At 37.8% G+C, this 20,988-nt stretch overlaps 1 protein-coding gene across 3 annotated transcripts in view; it reads right to left on the reverse strand.

Annotated features, from left to right (window-relative positions):
* Positions 1-20,988, reverse strand: part of ITPR2 (inositol 1,4,5-trisphosphate receptor type 2) — a 465,227-nt gene that overhangs the window by 211,637 nt on the left and 232,602 nt on the right. For all 3 annotated transcript variants that reach the window (XM_070494990.1, XM_070494989.1, XM_070494991.1), the window contains 3 exons: positions 20,813-20,933; positions 5,403-5,593; positions 281-423 (listed from right to left, as the gene is read on the reverse strand). In XM_070494990.1, coding sequence (XP_070351091.1) covers positions 281-423; positions 5,403-5,593; positions 20,813-20,933 — 455 coding nt within the window. The remainder of the gene's footprint in view (positions 1-280; positions 424-5,402; positions 5,594-20,812; positions 20,934-20,988) is intronic.

Below are 20,988 nucleotides of genomic sequence, written 5' to 3' on the forward strand. Positions count from 1 at the left end.
TAGAGAATCAGAAACAAGATATTATTTCATGTAATATTTTGTGCCCAATAACAACACATTTCATTTTCAGTAAATTTTAGTAAAATATAACAACTGGACCGTCACCAAAATTTCAAGTGAATCAAATTAATTATTTTGGAAGTATATTTTAATATGGATTTCAGGTCTTTCACATACTCTGCGGACTGTCATTATGCAGCAAGACAGAAAAAAGGAGAAATGTGTCAGAGGCCATCTCAGTTTGGAGACACTAGCGGAATCCCAGATTGCACTCACTTACTTGGACATGAAAGCACCACATCTTATTCGTGCATCACTCCCCTCAGGGAACAGGAGTTCTGGACTGTACAGCACGTCAACCAACACTGAGAATTCAGCCTGCATCATCGGGCTGAACTGCTGCTCCAAGGAGGCCACTACATCCTAAGGAATAAAGCACAAGAAAACCCACGTGAAGACCTAAGTCAGATTTTATCCTTTGAAGATATGACAGGCCTAGGAGCGCTAATCAGGAATGAGACGTGGGAATTTCAGAGAAGATGTACCCTACTTTCCCACGGCACCAAACGTCTGTGCTTTAAGTACAGTCTGGTTCTCTGTATGAAAACTGCCTGGGTCTCCTTTTTCATTTATAAGATAAGGGAGGGGTGGGTAGCTGTATGATTTCTAAGGATATGTGTACAAGATGAAAAATCAGTAAACTAACTGTTATAGGTCCTGTAGTGTCTAGGACTGTAATGGAGACATGATAGGTATTCATCAAATTGGAATAAACTGAGGTATGCTTGAGAAACAGCTAAAAAAAGATTTCATATGCTATTGGTCATTTAGAACTGACAATTTCTTCCATTGGAGAAATTCCTTGATACATTATTTGAAGCAGTATTGTACTACATAGGGTTCAATGACTTTTAATAGTATTTGAAATTACATTTTTTGATAGATGGTATTGGTCACCTATCCCACAGCCTTTCCTCACCCTCCTCCTTGCTAACAGAACCCCCATGTTTTTTCTCAGTCAGGAAGCAACATTCTCAGGGAGATGAGCCCCCTCAGCTTAGGGTCAAGGGTGCTTAATTTAAGGCAGTCATGGTCCTCACACTTCCTCTGCCAGTGATCGGTCTAGGCATGATTATGTGAGATAGTCCTGGCCAATAAGACATCAGGTGAAGTCTGCTGAGCAGGTGGGGGTATGTGCTGGAGGAGGAAGGGGCGGACTCTTCCTATAGCTCTCAAGACAGCTTAAGAGTGTGAATCCAAAATGTGAGGCAGCCCTCATATGACCATTGGAGACCAGCCTTAACCTGAAAACCAACAGATCTATGGTGGTAGGGCCCTGACCTGTCAAGCTACTGAATTAACCAACTCGGGAAGAGCCACAGCTCCAGATTCCTTGTTACATGAAGCAATATTTTTTTTTTATTGTTTAAGCTACTTTAAGTTGAATATTGTGTTAATTATAGCTGAAAGCATCCAAAGTGATATGTTTCTAAAATGGACTGTGGACACTGATAATTTACTGGACATTCTTTAATGATTAAAGTACCCCCTTTTTGTTTTTAAAATAACTACGTTAGAAGACAAAAAAACTCTTCTCACATAAAGCAATACTGTATTCACCCACAGCTATGGCATATTTTGTTAAGCAGAAAATTGACTGCCAATTGCTTATTGTTACTCTCAGCTACAGCAACACGGATTGGGCACCACCTGTCCAATTCTTACGGCTAGATTTCAGAAGTTAACTCTTGTTTAACTCTTTCTTCCCCTTTTAGCAAAAGTGATCATTTTTACGTCAACTACTCTAAATAAGCTTTCTGAGAAATTTCTGATGACAGTTAAAAGAGACTACCAGGAAGGAAATAAAATAAATGGGAAACTATATATTGTACAAAGGTGGGAAGAGAACACACTTCTTAAATATGACCAATTTAATAAAACATCACCGAAATGTTCCTGTTTTTCAGATTACCTCTCTTCTCCATTGCATTTACTAAACAAGTTGTGCTCAGGCTCCTATGAGGGGAATTCTGTTTTCATCTCTTATTTTGATCTTGGGCCAACTACGTAATCTCTCTAACTAGTTATTTCCCCATGTGAAAACTCAGGATTATGATACTAGCAATCACATGGGCTTGCTGTGAGGATTAAAGGTAAGTCCACAGAACAGCCTGTAACACATACTAGCCACTTATTATTCCTTAATAAATGTTAGTGATCACTAATTTTGAGTACCAGCCAGCTGCAATCATCACTCTGTTGCCAAATCCAGTGGTTGCTTTTCTGTCTCCACCTTACCCAACCACTGCCAAGCGTTTCACACACTTGTTCCTATTCTGTCAAACACTTTCTGCTCTTGGCTTCTGTGACATCACACTTTCTTTATATTTCCACCTATGTCCTGACCATTCCTTCACCAACTCCTGGTAGCTCCTGGTCCTTTCTCTTCTATATCTACACTTTCTTCTGAGAGATCTCATCCAAGTCCATGGTTTTAATCTCATATATATACTAAAACTTCCCACATTTATACTTCCCACAGGGACATCTTTCCAAACCACTCCAGACTCATATATCCAACTGCCTACTTGACATACCCACATAGATACCTAGACAGGTATCTCAAACTTAAAATTCCCCAAACAGAACTCCTGATTCCAACTCTCCCATTCTTTCCTATCTTAGCAAATAATCCAAGCATATCATACCCCATCTCATCCTTGATTCCTCTTTCCATCATATCACCCATCCATACACCCAAAATTCATCCACTTCTCTTCATTACTATTGCTGCCCCCGTAAGCCAAGCCATCATCACCTTTTGCCTGATTTAATGCAATAAACTCACTGCTGCCATGTCTGGATCCTTTAATCTATTCACCACTCAAAATCCACCATGATCTTTTAAAAGGTAAACCAAGTTGTGCTTATCCTCTGCTGAAAATCTCCAGTGATTTGCCATCTCACTTAGAATAAAATCCAAATGCCTTACCATGTAAGTCTGTACATAATTTGGCTCCTTATTTCATAACACTCTCCTCCTTTGCTCACCAACCTCCTGCTCCAATGGGCTTCTCTTTGGTTCCTCAAAACCACCAACCTCGTTCCCACCTGAGTACCTTTGCCATTTACTATTCCCTCCTCATAAAGTTCTCTGTCCTCAAGTATTTGAAAAGATTATTCCTCTTCATTATTTAGGTCCCAACTCAAATGCACTTCAATGGAGAGGAGCTCCCTAACTATAGGGTCACTCTCCCAGTAGTTCTCTACCATGTTGCTACGCTGCTTTACTTTATTCAAAGCAGTTTCAATTTTAACATTATGTCATTTATTTAATGTGTTAGGATGTGTGTTCCATGAGGGCATAAACCTCACTGCTCTATCTCCTGTATATAATGGCTGGTATAGAGTTTTTACCAATTACATATTTATTTAATAAATACCAATGACTGTGCTAAAGGAAGTTAAGGCAGGGGCTGGCCCCCTGGCCTAAGTTAAGTTTGGCACACTCCACTTCGGTGGCTCAGGTTCAGTTCCCAGGCATGGACCTACACCACTAGTCAGCAGCCACGCTGTGGCAGCGACCTACATACAAAATAGAGGAAGACTGGCACAGATGTCAGCTCAGGGCGAATCTTCCTCAGCAAAAAAAAAAAAACAAATAAGTGTAAGGCATACCCACTTTATGCTGGTTCACACTACTATCTCTCTCTGCTCTGAAATGTTCTACTTCTTTGGCTCTCAAGAACCTGGCTCCTCCTCTTTCTGATCCTGCCTTTTTTCTCTCTTATTTGGCCATTCTGCCACTTCTGGCCTCACAAAATATGTTCTTTGTTTTTCCTATCATTATATTTTCTCTTTTAGCAATACCATCCACTATCCTCACTCCAACTATTATCTCCAAATATAGACTTAACTTTCAATATATTCAGGAGCCTGATAACCTAATTCAGTGTATTTTCAACAGCCATAACCAACATCCTTCTGCTATATTCTCTCCTTTCCTCTTGTAATACAGAGCCTTAATAACATCAGCTAGTCTCCATCATCAGTGCCTCTTAAACACCTCTCAGGCCCTCTCTCTATCTCCATCCAAGAGCCACCAGGTCTGTTGACTCTGCTTTCATTACTATCGGCAACATCTGTTTCTTCATTTCATTCATACTGCTGCCTGCCTGAGATTTTTAGTAATTCTTAACGAATCTGCCTTCCTCTAGTCTCTTCCTGATAAGTATATCCTGCAAACCAATAACTGCTTACTCACTTATAATGCCATTTTCCTCCCAATTTTTAACGACTTGTAGCCTTCAAGTTTCTCATACTGAGTCTAACTTGTCTTCATAATCACATATAATGGTCATCTATTAAAACTCTGAACCCCTACCGATTAATCTACTTGTGACCTCTCATAATATTTATTCCAATTCATATCTTGACTATTCTCCAAGCCAAAAATTTCCTCAAACCATACCCTAATGTGCTCCATGAAATTCTGTAATTATGTGGGTGAGAAGATGTCTGTTGTGAGCTGAATTGTGTGTCCCTCAAAACTCCTATGTTGAAGTGCTAACCCTCGGTCTTCAGAATGTGCCTATAATTGGAGAGAGGGCCTTTTAAAGAGGTAATTAAGGTAAAATGAATTCATACGGGTGGGCTTTAATCTAATATGACTGGTGTCTTTATAAGAAGAGAAGATTAGGACATGTGTGTGCACAGAGGAAAGACCATATGAGGACACAGTGACAAGGCAGCCACCTGCAAGCCAACTGCAGGCCTCAGAAGAAAACAAACCTGCCAACACCTTGATCTTGGGCTTCTAGCCCCAGAACTGTGAGAAAATAAATTTCTGTTGGTTAAACCACCCAGTCTGCGGTATTTTGTGATGGCAGCCTGAGCAGACTAATACAATGTCTCTCTTTACTCAATGTCCCAGAATGCCCAGGCCAAAAAACAGGAGTGGGATACTATGCAAATAACTTGGGAGTAAAGGTGCTTACACCATTCTCACCAAAAGAGTATAAGAGAATACTAAGAGATAAATTGAAGCAAGGTTATGAATATCTAATTTATTACATGAATCTTCATGGTAAATTATTTTACCAAATTTTATTATTGGTGTTATGATTTTTATTTTGATATTAAGACCCATTACCATAATTAATTACATAAATAATTAATTAAATAATAATTACCATAATTAAGACCCACTCACTAATAATAAAATACAACGACTTTTCCCCAGAAGCTATGCTTTTAAAAAAGGGTAGTATTGGTAGGGAATTGTAAAGCCCGGTCCTCAACTAGAATTTCATATTTTTAATCATATTTTATTTGTATGACTACATATACTAAAAATTGTAAAATTTAGAAAATATTAACGCAATTTCATCCTCTCATTGTACCTGTAACTTTTCAATAATATTTCTATAATCCCAAGAAGGCCCGCCAAGAGCTTCCTTAAAGCGTGGTCCAGAGCGAGCTGATAGTCTCCAACCCATGGCCGCTCTCTGCACCATATTTGAATGGCTCTTCATGAAAAGCGTATTAACTTGGCTGTCCAAATCCACTGGAATGGCAATTCCACGATTCTTTGCTGAAAAGAAAAAATTTGAAATATTTTCCTCTTAATTCGACTAAAGCTTGTTACACATTATCAAAATAATCGCATAAACACAGAACAAATAAGAAAGAAAAAAACATAAGATAAGTAAGTTATGGGACACAATGTACAACATGATGATTATACTTAACTATACTGTATTGCATATTTGAAACTTGCTAAGAGAGTAAATATTAAAAGTTCTCATTAAGTGAAAAAAAATTTGTAACAATATGAAGTGACAAATGTTAACTAAATTTACTGTGGTAATCATTTTGCAATATATAAATATATCAAATGATTATGTTGTACACCTTAAATCAATACACGTTTTATGTCGATTATATTTCAATAAAACCAGAAAAAAAAAACCACCAAACTTAAACTCTGCCACTAAATTGTTTTATATAACTACTAAGGCTTTTAACCTGAAAGAATTTCAGTTCTTAAGACCAATTACTAAAGGGGTTTATTAAACATTCAAGAACTTAGTATTTGAATTCTTGATGATTCATATTTGAAATGTACTTCACATAGCATCAATACAGAAAAACACTGTATAACAACCATGCAAATTTGTCCCTACCCAGATGCCAAGGAAAATAAGAAAGCAGACAGAAAACACAAGATAAAATCCTGCCAGTCCATTCGTTAATATAATTAATGTGTATGTGTGTGCACACACACTATGTCATGTGGTAAAATATCTGAGAGAAGAAATAAAAAATTGAAGAATACAAAAAATCTGCATTGAAAGATGGCACACAATACATGTCCTTCTTCCCCGAATCCACTGAACGTGATATTTTACTAGATTTCTATCACAATACTGAAAAAGGAGAATATTTGCCATAAGGAAAACAGCAATGTTGAAACATTTTCGAAAGCAGAATGAAGATGGGATTAATTCATCAGAGAAGAAAGAGAACAAACTGCTGTACAAGAGATTAGAGTTAGAACACGTCTTCCTAGGTGCACAGTCAACCAACAGTAAGAGTGGTAATGGGGTATGGGGGAGTCATCTGGGCAACTCATTAAAGAATAGGATCTGAATAGCTGGGAAGTTAAGGTCCTCCTCCCTCTGACCAGCATAAACAGAGCAGTTGGCAGCAGTGGTTTTTACCCAGAGGATAAAGTTAGAGAAATGTAGAAATGTTCTCTCAAGGAAGTGGAATACCTGCCTGGAGAGAATGCCAAATGAAGGTGTTAGGACTTGACAGAGAAGCAGAACAGAGCTTGAAGCAACTCCAGAGATCTTCATCAACCAAGGGATAGAACAGGGACGAGGGAAGAGACAGCTCCAGAAAAACAGAAAAATATACAAAAGACTCCAACATCTGAACAAAGCCCTCGTTATTTCAACACTTGCTAGTATTCCCAGCCTGTCTCCTGCTTCACACGCACACACACACACACACACACACACACACACACACTCCAAAGGAAGGCCTGAATATCATTTGTTCAGCCCTTCACCCAGAACTCTGGGTCAACCCTGTCATTTATATGAGACTGCTAGTAGAGAAACAGACTCTCAAAACTACAGTGGTAAGCCATGACAGTCATTACAGATCTTTATAATTATGAACTCACCACCAAGAACCATAGCGAAAACCAAGAGCGTTAAGAATAACTGGCCCAAGTGAAAACAGAGATGATTCAGGGAAGAGCAAAATATCTTTAAATAATTCTAATTATTGTCCTCAGAAAATCTGAGTATATACTGCATCCAAAAAATCAGAAAACAGAAAGAAATTTTGAAAATTAAAATATGATTGCACAAGCAAACATTTCAAAATTGGCTGAAGAAGAAAAGATAGTAATAAAGACCAAGTTGATAATCTGGGAAAGTCAAGGAATCTTCTAGAACATAAATCATAAACGATCAAAAGGGAAAATAAAACAGAGAGAATATGAAATAGGGAAGGTTACACCGGAAGACAAATATCTAATATAAGTTCCAGAAAGAAATATCAGAGACAATGGAAGGAAAGAAATGATTAAGAAAATAATAAATGACAATTTCCTTGAGCTGATGAAAGATGGAAATCTTAAAAAAAAAAGGGTCACTGTGTGTTAAACAGTTTTAAATAGTTATATCAGCCACATTCTGGTGAAAATTTACAATGCTCTTACAGGTTGAATTGTGCCTGCAAAAAATACATGTTGAAGTCCTAATTACAGATACCTTACTTGGAATAGAGTCTTCATGGATGTAATCAAGGTAAGATAAGGTCATACTAAATTAGAGTGGGTGCTAATCCACTACTACCGGTGTCCTTATAAGAAGAGGGGAAGGGAAACAGAGACACCCACAGAGGGAAGAACGCCATGTGAAGATGGAAGCAGAGGCTGGATTTACACAGCTGCAAGCCAAGGATTTCCAGCAAATACGAGAAGCTGAGAAAGACATGAACAGATCTGGCCCCAGAGTCTTTGGAGAGAGCACGGCACTACTGACACCTTGATTTCAGACATTCAGCCTCCAAAACCGTGAGATAGCACATCTCTGTTGTTTTAAGCCACGTAGTTATGGTAATTTGTTACGGCAGCCCTACAAAACTAATATAGAGAAAATTGCAAGAACATCCAGAGAGAAAACAGGATTCCTACAGAAAATAGACTGGCACCAGACTTATAATCATCAATACTGGATGCCAGAAGTCAGTAGAACAAGATCTTTAAAGACTGTATGGAAACAAGTTTTGAAACCAGGAGTTTTCCCTCTAAACTAAAAATCAAAAGTGATACCTGAGTAAAAACATTTTAGAACATGTCAGGCTCAGACATTTTTCTCTGAAGCCCTTATGAAGATTACTCCAAAGAAAACCAAGAAAGGAATCAAAGAAAACGTCAACATGAATACAAGAAATCATGGCAACTGAGTATGAATCTGGAGAAGAGAATAAAGCAAGACACAAATGAAAGAAGATCAATTAGATATTAACGGTTGGGAAATTCTCTTCCAGTTGGAAAAGTTTCATTATTATAGAGTTACCTTTTTGTCACTAATGGTTATACATGAAAAATATTTATATATCATTATATTGTAAACTCTGATAAATGATTTTTAAATTTTGTCAACCAATTAGAGATTTCATTATATTTCCGAACAGAATACAAACACCACAAATCATAACAATGTAAAACCAATAGTCTATCAAGAGAGAAGAGGTAAAAAGGACGGCAATACATTAATTTCCTTATTTTTCACAAATGTGGAGATATAGACACTATTTAGAACTGTTAAATCAAGAGACAGAGAATAAAGGATGTTATTTAAAGTTATAATGATAGTCACAAGCAGAATTTTTTTTTTTAATGACTGAAAATAGGAAGGAAAAAAAAAGAAATGAGAGAGAGAGAAACTCTGGCTTGCTTCATATACTGAAAGGAAAGCAACAACAGTAGGCAGTACTATTTCTGCTGCTAAAAATTCTCTGAAGCTGACAGATACTTAAATACATCTTCAACAATAGATAATTTTAGCTACCAAGACAAAGTTACCAACTTAAACAAGCGCTCAAGCTGAAGTTTTAAGGAAATAATAATAGCTCTAAGGCAACTCAAAACAATCAATTGCACCACTGCCCAGATTTCCCCAGTGAACGTTTCCCCAATGCTCATTATAAACTTCCCTTGTCCAAAGCATACAACCTCTCTGTTTATGTCCATCACACACAGCACAGCAACTGCACTCCTGTCCCATCTGAAGGACAGGCGGCCTCGACATTGCCAGGCTGCACATATTTTTATAAATACTTAATCCTGCACCATGATCAAATCCTGGCGAGACTTTCCTCCTTTTCTGGCTGCTTCACACATAGGCTGGGTTTGCTCTAACCATTCAAAAATCCATACGGAAGACAATACTACTTATATGTTATATATAAGCAACAAAAATTATAAACCTTAATGTTGCCCAAAACATATTACAACTACGTTTCCACTAACGTTTAAACAAATGAAGGAGGGGGACGTGGATTTATGTCCCCTTTAGGAATCAGGTACATTAGATAAAACTGCCCATCAAATAAGTGTTGTTGCTGTCAATACGAATTACACAAAGAAGTGTTCGATGAATATTTTTCTAATGACACCAGTGGAAAGGTCCAGTGGCACCACCTCTGTTATTTTCAGCAGTGCAGCACCCCATTACTGAGCTCAGGGAAATCTCACCCAGCCCCAGAGGCTCCAGTGTGCTGCTGCCACTATTCCACCATAACCAGCACCATGGACAAACCAGGCTGAGAAGACTCCACTATCCCAAACTTTGTTGAAAGGGTTTTGTTTTCTTTTGTTTTGTTTTCCCCAAACTCTACCATTTTAACTGGCATTTTCTAGTCTTCTGTCTTAGCACAAATGGCACAATATAAATTAATTGGGTAAAATATACTACTTCTTCATGCTCCAAGGTAAACTCTAGCCAAGGGCTAAATCATAATTTCTAGGCAATAAAAGAAAATTAACTATGCAACTGGGGAAAAGAGAATTTGAGTTGAAATAAGTCAATTTGTGCAGAAAATGATAAAAATTTTTCAAGCAATTGTAAAAATATCAATACCTTTAAAGATATGGCCTGAAATAGATTCTCTGTAACACTACTATAAATATTAATCTGAAAGAAAAATTGACAATGTTAATTTAGTTTTCTACATATTGTTTAAAAATTAAAGCAGAGGACCAGCCCCGTAGCCGAGTGGTTACGTTCGTGCGCTCTGCTTCAGCGGCCCAGGGTTTCACTGGTTCGAATCCTGGGCACGGACATGGCACCACTCATCAGGCCATGCTGAGGCGGCGTCCCACATGGCACAACCAGAACATCCTGCAACTAGAATATACAACTATGTACTGGGGGGACTTGGGGAGAAAAAGCAGAAAAAAAAAGAATGGCAACAGTTGTTAGCTCAGGTGCCAATCCAAAAAAAAAAAAAAAAACAAATTAAAGCAGAAAAGAAAATTGTGACTAGAAAAAGAAAAGATTTAATTCATGATCTCACTTACAGGAACATTAATAACTAGAAGAATATTTTTCAAAAGCAGCCAAAAATATGACCCAAACTTAGATTACTTTTATTAAGCTAGAAAAATTTTGGTATAAATATACTGAAACGGGAACTAGGATGTATTCCTGGGATTAACGGTTATTCCCTGCTCCCTGTCTCTCTCAATAAGAAAGAACTAATGAATTACTACAACCAGTCATTCTTCTGGCATGGAGCATTAACTCCAACTGTGTGCTTTCGTGGTCACATTAAAGTTTAAAATGTTTAAAAAAGAAATGTTCTTATTTCGCTGCTAAGTTAGAGGGCAACTGAGATACTACCTTCTGAAGGCTATTTTGTCAGAGAATAACTATACAGAGTCCTTAAAAAACTAACAGGAGAGAGGATGGGCTGTTATGAATGCATTTATCTTTTGTAGAGCTCTGCCTAAAGATACTAGCTCTATAAAATGAGCTATCTTTATTCACAGGTATTTTGATTATTAGGCTAACCTACTAATTAGGCTTATAAATCCTGAAAATTCTCTGGCTGTGACAAGTCTTTACAGTGATTTTTAAGATGTAATCAAAATCTATTTCTAATTATTAGTTATTAAATACTGAATATTATGTGAATTTTTTGATTAGACAAAATTACTGATGGTACCTGCTAGACTCAAATGTCTGAGAACAAACATATTGCAGTGATAGGTGCCACGGAAAAAAAATGCTTAGTAGATAAACTGACAGGTAGAGGGAAAAGGCAACAGAAAGTATAAGCATTAATTAGCACACCTGGTGGGTTGTCAAGCCCTGCTGTACACACCCACAAGAACAAGAACAGTGGGTGCACAAGGAGGGTGTACTGGGGTGGGCAGAGAGTCATGCCATGTCAAACTATCCAGAATAAATCCGTGCTGAAGCACTAGTTTTTAAATATGAACAACATTAAAAGTATGAAATGCATCTTTCCTATTTGGCACTCAAACTATTCTCAATTAATTGCCAATAATTTTATGGGTTGTGCAAGAACTAGTATTGGCACACCTGACTAGTCATCTGGAAAAAATAAAGTTGACTCCATACCTTATATCTTACAACTAAATATATTCGAGACAACTCAGATTGTAAACAGCCACAACAAACACACAGACAGACAGACAAACTAAAACCATGAAAATTCTTAATGGAAATTAAAAAAACAAGATCTCAGACTGATCAACATCATTGTGAAGATGAAGGAAAACCTAAAAGAAAATAAATTCCAGCATGTCAAAAATACAAAATAAAAATTCAAATGAAAAATGAAAAATTAAGACAAAAATCGGTTACTTATAGGTAAAGAGCTCATTTTCTTAATAAGTAAAGGGCTATTCAAATTATTAAGGAAAAGAAAATAGAAAAAGTAAAGCACAAGAAGTGACAGTTTACAGAAAAGGAAATGCCAATGACTCAATTATATGGAAAGGTTTTTTCCCCTCACTCATAGAAAGACAAACAGACGTTAAAACTGTAACAATATCGCGGCTGGCCCCATGGCCGAGTGGTCGAGAGGTCAAGTACGCGGGCTCTGCTGCAGGCGGCCCAGTGTTTTGTTGGTTCGAATCCTGGGCGTGGACATGGCACTGCTCATCAAACCACGCTGAGGCAGCGTCCCACATGCCACAACTAGAAGGACCCACAACAAAGAATATACAACTATGTACCGGGGGGGCTTTGGGGAGAAAAAGGAAAAAAATAAAATCTTTATAAAACTATAATATTTTTACTTACAAGATTGGCAAAGATCTAAGAATTTGATCACACACCACATTATCGAGGAGAAAGATATTCTACATTGCTGTGGCATGTAAACTGAACAATCTCTACAGAGGACAGTATCTGCCAAAATTAAAATACCCAGAAATTCTTCTCCTAGGTATTTACCTTATTCTCCCTCATGTGCAAAATGATTGGAAACAACATAAATATCCAATAATGGGGTTAACTAAATTAGAATATAGACACACACAACAGGTACCTGAAAAGATGCTCAACGTCACTAGCCATTACAGAAATGCAAATTAAAACCACACTGAGATATTACCTCATGCCTGTTAGAAAGGCCATCATCAAAAAGAAAAGAGATAACAAATGCTGGCATGGATGTAGAGAAAAGGGAAGGATTGTGCACTGTTGGTGGGGAGGTAAATTGGTACAGCAACTATAGAAAACAGTATGGAAGATCCTCAAAAAATTAAAAATAAAACTACCATATGATCCAGCAATTCTATTCCTGGGAATATATTCAAAGGAAAGAAAAACACTAACTCACAAAGATATCTGCCTGCCCCCTCTCCAAGTTCACAGCAGCATTATTTAAAATAGCCAAGGCATGGAAACAACCTACGTGTCCGTCAACAGATCTATAGATAAAGGAGTCGTGGTACAAATATATACAACAGAATTATCAATCAGCCATAAAAAAACCATTGTGACAACATGGATGGAACTTGAAGGCGCTATGCTAAGCATAATAAATCAAAGACAGACAAATACTGTATATGTGGAACACTTATATGTGGAATCTTAAAAAAAAAAAAGGAAACTCATAGAAAAAGAGATCAGACATGTGATTACCAGAGGCAGAGCGTAGGGTAATGGGGAACTGGAGGAAGGTGGTCAAAAGGTACAAACTTCCAATTATAAGATAAATGAGTACTAGGGATGTAATGTACAACATGATGACACTAGCTAACACTACTGTATGATATATAGGAAAGTTAAGAGAATAACTCCTAACAGTTCTCATCACAAGGAGAAAAATTTTTCGTTTCTTTTCTTGTTTCTTTTCTTTTTATTGTATCTGTATGAGATGATGGATGAGAGCTGAACCTATTATGAAAATCATTTCACAATCTATGTAAATCAAACCATAATGCTGTATGCCTAAAAACTTACACAGTGATGTATGTCAAATATTTCTCAATAAAACTGGAGGAAGAAAAGAATGTAGGCACACAGCAGGATATTATGCAGCCAATGACAAAAGCAGGATATTCACTCATTTATTTGTATTCATCCATTTATTTTATTCACGCAATAAATATTCACTGAGTACCTACTGTGCTCTAGGCACTGTGTCAGACTCTAGAACTTTGTAACAGATAAGATACTTAGTTTTATTCTGCTTTGTCATTTCTGTACATATCATATCTACCTCCAATGTACCAGAAATTCACAGAGGGCAGAAAACATGGTTTGACAGACTGCATTTCTCCAAACTAGAATAATGTCTTTCAGATAATGAGTGATCATTATAAATCAGTGAATCAATAAATATGTGAAAAACTTTATGGTTTCGTCCTATCTTGTAACTTATTCAGATTTAATTTTTTTAAAGTAATAGTAGAGCTTTAAAAAATCATAATTAGAGAGGGCCTGGCCTCATGGCCGAGTGGTTAAGTTCGTGCGCTCCGCTGCAGGGGGCCCAATGTGTCGTTGGTTCGAATCCTGGGCGCGGACATGGCACTGCTCATCAAACCATGCTGAGGCAGCGTCCCACATGCCACAACTAGAAGGACCCACAACGAAGAATATACAACTATGTACTGGGGGGCTTTGGGGAGAAAAAGGAAAAAAAATAAAATATCTAAAAAAAAAATCATAATTAGAGGGATGTATTATATCAAACTCTTTGTACAGTCAAATACAACATCCCAGATATGTTTGTTTTAAAAGAAACTCAATTTCTCTTCTCAAAGGGTTTATATTTGATACATGTTCAAATTTGGGAGGAACAATTGGCTCGAAGATTGATATTCATTATTCAAACCATTTGTAAAAGACATTTTACAGAATTTCAATTTGGAAAAAAGATATGTTGCCAACAAAGTACCCAACATTAACTCCCCCCCAAATCATTTTAAGATTATGAAACACATGGAACGAAATTGTTTTTTAAGTGAAATAATGTAGAAATAACTCTTGGATGCTTTTTCTCAAAGTGCTTCTAACGTGCTATTGTATTTCACGTAAATGAGTAAACTGAGGAACAGTAACTAATGAAGGGCATTATTAACATCTTGAGCCACATTTTCTATCTTAAAAGTATAAAACAGGGAATATTTGTTTAAACTGATTTGTGATATATAGTAGAGCATCACAAATGTCTGCTAGCATGCCAGTCTAGAAGTGTTCAGATCCTGCCTCTGTGACCTTGGGCATGCTGCCTAACCTTGCTAACCTCACTAACCTCACGTCCCCATCTGTGAAATGGGACTAAGAACAGCATCCACATCACAGGGTTTACCACACTGTCCAATATTAATAAATGCTCGCTGTTCTCAGCAAGGTAAGTGCTGATTTAGTAAGCGCTTTTGCCGATTTTTACTACCTTTTGTAGCCAATGTACAAACAATGAAATGAACAAAGTATTTTTGGTGATAAATGAGTTAAGCTAACGTACCTGAGAGTGTTTTACAAAGTATAAAATGTTACGCAAATGTAACTATAATAGATAGTTACATTTACAGAAATGTGTTTACCGATTTGTAAATGCACTGAAAATTTGCTTTATAAGAACAAAGTATTCTCTTGATTTTGTTATAATTTTCTTAAATATGTATACTTTGTTCTTTTTCATATTATAAATTCTTACGTATTTGAATTGTGTTAACTTTAGCACCTCTTCGTAGTCTTAAAAAGTTGCTAAAACACAAAAATGATTTTGCACTTGAATTATAAAACTTTAGAGAGATCCCTATCCTGTAAGTCAATAGTTCTAGTTTATAGGTTAGGGCTTCCTAAGATAGGACTTCTGGGGTAACAAGGTACAGTATAAACTACATACTCAGAGAAACTTGGATTTGAAACCCAACTTGATTACTTATTAACTGGGCAAGTTATTTAACCCTTCTAAGCCTAAATTTCACTATTTGCAAAATATCTAGTCCGTGGATTATTGTCAGTCAACAAACACTCGTTAACCTGCTTAGTCAGCACTAGACACTTTCAGGCCCTGGCAATCAGTGAATAAAGCAAAGCCCCTGCTTTCATACTTTACATTCTAATGGGAGAAACAGACAACAGAGAAGCAAAAAATAAACAAACAAAGAAACAAGATGCTTTCAAATAGTGATAAGTGCTAAGGGGAAAATGAAAGAGTAAGATAGGATAAGGGGTGGGAAGAAGCTAGGTCACCACATAGAGATGTTCTGGAACACTTCACTGAGCAAGTAACTGTTGAGCATGCGATAATCTGAGGGAAGAGGATCCAAACAGAGGGAATAGCAGGTGCAAATGCCCTAAGACGAGAGAGACCATGATGTAGATGGGAAACAGAAAGTAGGCCAGTGTGGGTGGAGCAAAGCTGTGGGGGGACGGGGCAGAGGAAACTGGGAGAAGTAGGGGAAGCTGAGATGATGAAAGGCTTTGTAAGCCATGGGAAGGAATACAAATTTTAAGTGCAATGGAGAGTTTTAAGTAGATAAGTGATGTATCTGATTTACAGTTTAGGACCACTCTACCTGCCATGTAGGAAATGGACTGTAGTGGGACAGGAGTGGAGGTGGGGAGTTCAGTCCAAGACTCTTCCATAAGCCATGTCAGATGATGGTGAATTTGGACAAGGGTGTCACACAAGAGAAAAAAAAAAGATACGTTTGGCAGTGGAACCAAGAGAACCTGCCATTGTGTTCAATGGGAGTGAAGAAGAGGGAAGAATCGAATGTGATCCCTAAGCCTTTAAAAGAGTACTAATTGTGAAATAGTTATTCTCTACAGTGGGACAAAAATGTGCCTCTCGCAGCTGCCATGTACTAGTTACAACCCTATCCCTGGGAGCCTGTAAAAGAAGTCCGTCCTCACCCCAAAATGTTGGAAAGTAATTATTATGTTCCCCCTCAGATTTCTCTTCTTCATCTAAATACTTCAAATATTTTCAATCATTACTCAAGTAAGGCGGGCCGACATCCCTTTCATTACCACGGATGCTCATTTCCTAATGTGTTTCCTTTTGGTTATTTATGTTTCAATGAACAGCATCCATCAAGAAAAAAAGATGTGGTCTAACCATCACAAAGCAGGATTTGCTTTTCACCTTCTTCATCCTAGTCAATAGCTTTCTATTAATGCCTTTGTGACAGCACTTCATAGTCACTGTCCCTCAAAATCTAACAGAGGGGAAAAGATGAGGACTTAGAATGATACAAGCTAAGATAAAATGAAGACCGTAAGAAAAGCGTAAGTGGTCAAATGGGGATGAGCTCAGATCTGGATATGAGAGTCAAGAATAGCTTTTATGGAGGAATTTGAACCAAAAACAATGTGAGTAATAAAAAAGATGCTGAGAGGTGGCAATGGTGGAAATCAGAGAAAGAAAGAAACAGAGAAAGAGAGAGAAAGTTATAATATGAGCCATGCACAGGGCATAATAGCTAAGTTTGCTGTCATACAGGGGACGTGTGGGAACCTGTGAACAACAAGGTCAAAAAAGGAAGGCAGAGCTGTGTCGTGGAGGCCACAAATGTTACAATAAGGAATCCATCCTTCATTTGTTAGACAAAGGGACGCTGCTGAAGGCTGGGGAGTTTGTTGTTGATGTTTTTAAAACAAGAGAGAGAATTTCAAGAAGATTATTCTGGGCAGATTTATTTCAGCGAGGAAAGCAAGAAGGAGAGAACAGTGAATTGCTACAGTGGTCCAAGAGGGAAATGAGGAGGAGTTACACCAGGCCTTAATGGAGGGGAGGGCAGGAGAGGTACAAATGGAGAGCAACAGTGGGGATAAAATTTCCAGAGCTTCATAACTCGGATGGAAAGGACAAACAAGGAAGAGACAGAAAACATGCCTTCTCACAAAGATAAAAACTGAGATTTTACACCAAAACATCACTTTTCCAAATCCACCTTGATTATACCCTTACATATAATTATTTTTTTAGACTTCCTATCACACATGTCCTTATCGCATGCAAAAAAGGAACTAAAATTTCCTGTTAAATCATAAGGTTTTGGCTAGCATAGAAAACGGGAGAAAACAAAAGCTTATACCTTAGAAATAAAAGATATCTTCAGACTAACATGCCTTCAGTGGCTATTTAAACCCCCAAAGCTCTGCCATCCTGCTATGCAAGAACTGGTCTGACTACACGAGGAATCCACTGATGTTGGAACGCAGATGGAAAGTACAACATGGAATCTCACTTGTGGCTCCAAGTTCTTCATCTCTCGATTTTTAAGTCTTACGAACAGCACACCCTCTATGCTCTGGGTAGGGCCAACTGCTGTTTCCCTCACTGCATTTGCTAAATACTAAGGGAGGAAGAGGAGGACGAAAAGATGCAAGAGGAGAAAAAGGAGGAGGAGGAAGAAGTGGTGGAGAGAGAGAAAGAAGGAAGAAAAGCAGGAAGAGAGGAGACTGCCTTAAAATGAAAAATATAGAAATACACTTGGCAGCTAAGATAATGCATTCCTATGCAAAAAATAACATCATCACATTTCTTTGCTTTTCCTTTGGATTTTATCTTGTGAGGATTACTATATTTCCCAGCTGACTTGGTCCAAATAAAAATGCTTTTGGTACTATTTTATTATCACTTGAGAAGTATATTATTAAAAACCTAGAAGTTAGATAAAAGCATGAACAATAGAACCAGATTCATCTAAAATTCCACCACTCAGAGATAAGCAATGTGAATATTTTATTTATAGGCTTCTGGACAGTTTGCTATGTGTATCTTTCTAAAACAAGAATTAGGTTCTCTTTTGTGTCCTTCTTTATTTTTTACACAGTATATATTGTGCCCTCTTCCTTTATTTTTTCTCTTCCCTTCTTTAACCATTCAGTCCTAAAACCTTCAGCAGGAGCAGAGCAAAGTTAAGTGTCAGCGCTGGGAAAGAGATGCACAAGGAGGCGAGGCGTCCAGAGGGCTCAAGCCCAAAAAGGAGCGGAAGGTGCCTGTGTAGGAGGCTGCCTGGAGTGGAGAATCAGAATTTAAATGGGTTAAGGAGGGCGTCCACGTTGGGAGACAGCCTGGCATGGGGTGTCAAAGGTGACAAGGGTATTCACATGAACGAGTGACCCAGCACAGAAAGTAAGAGGCCAAGCCGGGTGGAGAGGACGTCCCTCAGAGTAGCAGCCTGAGGGAGACGGTGGGAGCCTATGCGGGAAGAAGAAGATGCCTCCATAGGAGGGTGTGAGAGGCTAAGCTGCCAGAGGACGCATCCTTGTGAGGTGTGGCCCCACATGGGGTACCTAAGCCCAAGCGCACTATGAGAAGAGGAGGACGCATGCGAAGCAGGGGTCCCCGGTGTGGAAGCATTAAAATCATTAGTTTATTTGAGGAGAACCCACATCCTTATAGACTGAATTTTTCAATCCAGGAATAGTACATCCTTCCATTTATTAAAATTTTTTATATCCCTCAAAATAGTAATACAATATTCTCTCATGTTTCTTGTTTTCTCTTAAGTATTTAATATTTTTATTGCTACTGTGAATAATGTCTTTCTCACAGTATATGCTCTGCTTCCTTTTGGTACACAGAAAACCTGTCTAGTTTAATACTTATTTATAATTAATCACCTAGATGAACTCTATGAAGTCTCTTAGTTCTAATAATTTCCAATTGATCATCTTGGGTTATAACTCGATTTCATTTATTTAAATTAAAATTGAGCAGTCACTAAATTTTGTTAATATAAAATCACTTAGGTCAAATTGCAGATGGAGGAAAAGACTGAAAAAATTTTGAATGGTCATTAATTAGTTAAATCATATATTCATTTATCGAATATTTACTGAACATAACTATAACCCTGGCCAAGTTGCCTAGATAATTCTGTTTCCTCAACTGTAAAATGTAAATAATCAAAGAACCTATCTAAGGATTAAATGAGATAATGCAAGTAAACTGCTTACAAATGCACATGGTGAGCACTGAATAAACAGCAGTGGTGATGAAACACACTACAAGCTGCCCTCCCCACTGCCTGCAGAACCACCATTAGCTGACAGAATGGTCAAGCTCCTCTGTTTGTTTTTTTCTTTCCTTTTTTTTTTTTGAGGAAGATTAGCCCTGAGCTAACATCTGCCACCCATCCTCCTCTTTTTGCTGAGGAAGACTGGCCCTCAGCTGACATCTTCACCCATCTTCCTCTACTTTATATGTGGGACTCCTGCCACAGCATGGCTTGACAAGTGGTGCATAGGTCCGCACCAGGGATCCGAACTGGTGAACCCCAGGCCACCAAAGCAGAACATGCGAATTTAACCACTGCACCACCAGGCCAGCCCCTCTGTTTGTTTTTTTAAGTCCAGCAAAGTTTATTCTTTTCCCTCCTCCCCTCTGCCATCTGTCGGATGGCCCTAATTAACTTCAAAACAGAAAAGAAAAGAAAAGAGGAATCTATGAGAAACTCTTTATAGAATCTACTAACCTCCCCTCAGCTATAATCTCCTTGCTTCTATTTCATTTGTAATTTCTGAAGCCTTTTATATACGATAGACCTTCAATAAATACTGATGGATTTAAACAAAATTGGAAAACTAAAAATCCCTCAAAAAGTCCGACTGCCCTATGAAGGTCTCAATAAGTAAGGCTACTAAGTAAGGTTACTTAATAGACAAGACAATTCCATAAAGAAATCAGAGATAAACTAAACTCACTCCTGTAAAATCTTACTGAGCTATATTAAAGTGCCATATGCAATATTAAATTTAAGTTTAGAAATTATAATGATTAAAAACTATAAGTAAATAAATACATTAAAAAAAATTTTTTTAAAGATTGGCACCTGAGCTAACAACTGTTGCCAATATTCTTTCTCTTTTTTTCTTTTCCTGCGTTTTCTTCCCAAATCACCCCCATACATAGTTGTATATCTTAGTTGCAGGTCCTTCTAGTTGTGGCATGTGGGACGCTGCCCCAATGTGACCAGAAGAGTGGTGCCATGTCCACCCCCAGGATCCAAACCGGCGAAACCCTGAGCCACCGCAGCAGAGCACGTGAACTTAACCACTCGGCCACGGGGCCGGCCCCAATTTTCAAATATTTTTAAAAAAGAAATACAATAATTATATTCACCTCCCAAAAAGTATGCAAAGTTCAGAGTCGTTTGCTGATCATTGCTCTTCAGATTTACAGAAACCATACCTGCTTTCTTATTAAGCTGTAAACTGAAAACCTGCAAAAGCCCAATTTCTTTAACAAGATGTGAAAATAAGTAAAATCCGACATTCTGACTTACCCACTTCAGCCAAAGTTCTGATACAGGACTCCACCGAAGCTTTCTGCGCCGGATTTGGCCAAGTGCAATTGTAAATTCTGAAGGCAGACTGTAGGAGCTGAATAAAAACTGGCTGATGTGTCTGAAAACAGAGAGTACAAAAATAGGCCGCTAAACCATTAACACTCCTGATGTGG

Source organism: Equus asinus, chromosome 22, assembly GCF_041296235.1.
Source record: "Equus asinus isolate D_3611 breed Donkey chromosome 22, EquAss-T2T_v2, whole genome shotgun sequence".
NCBI lineage: Eukaryota > Metazoa > Chordata > Mammalia > Perissodactyla > Equidae > Equus > Equus asinus.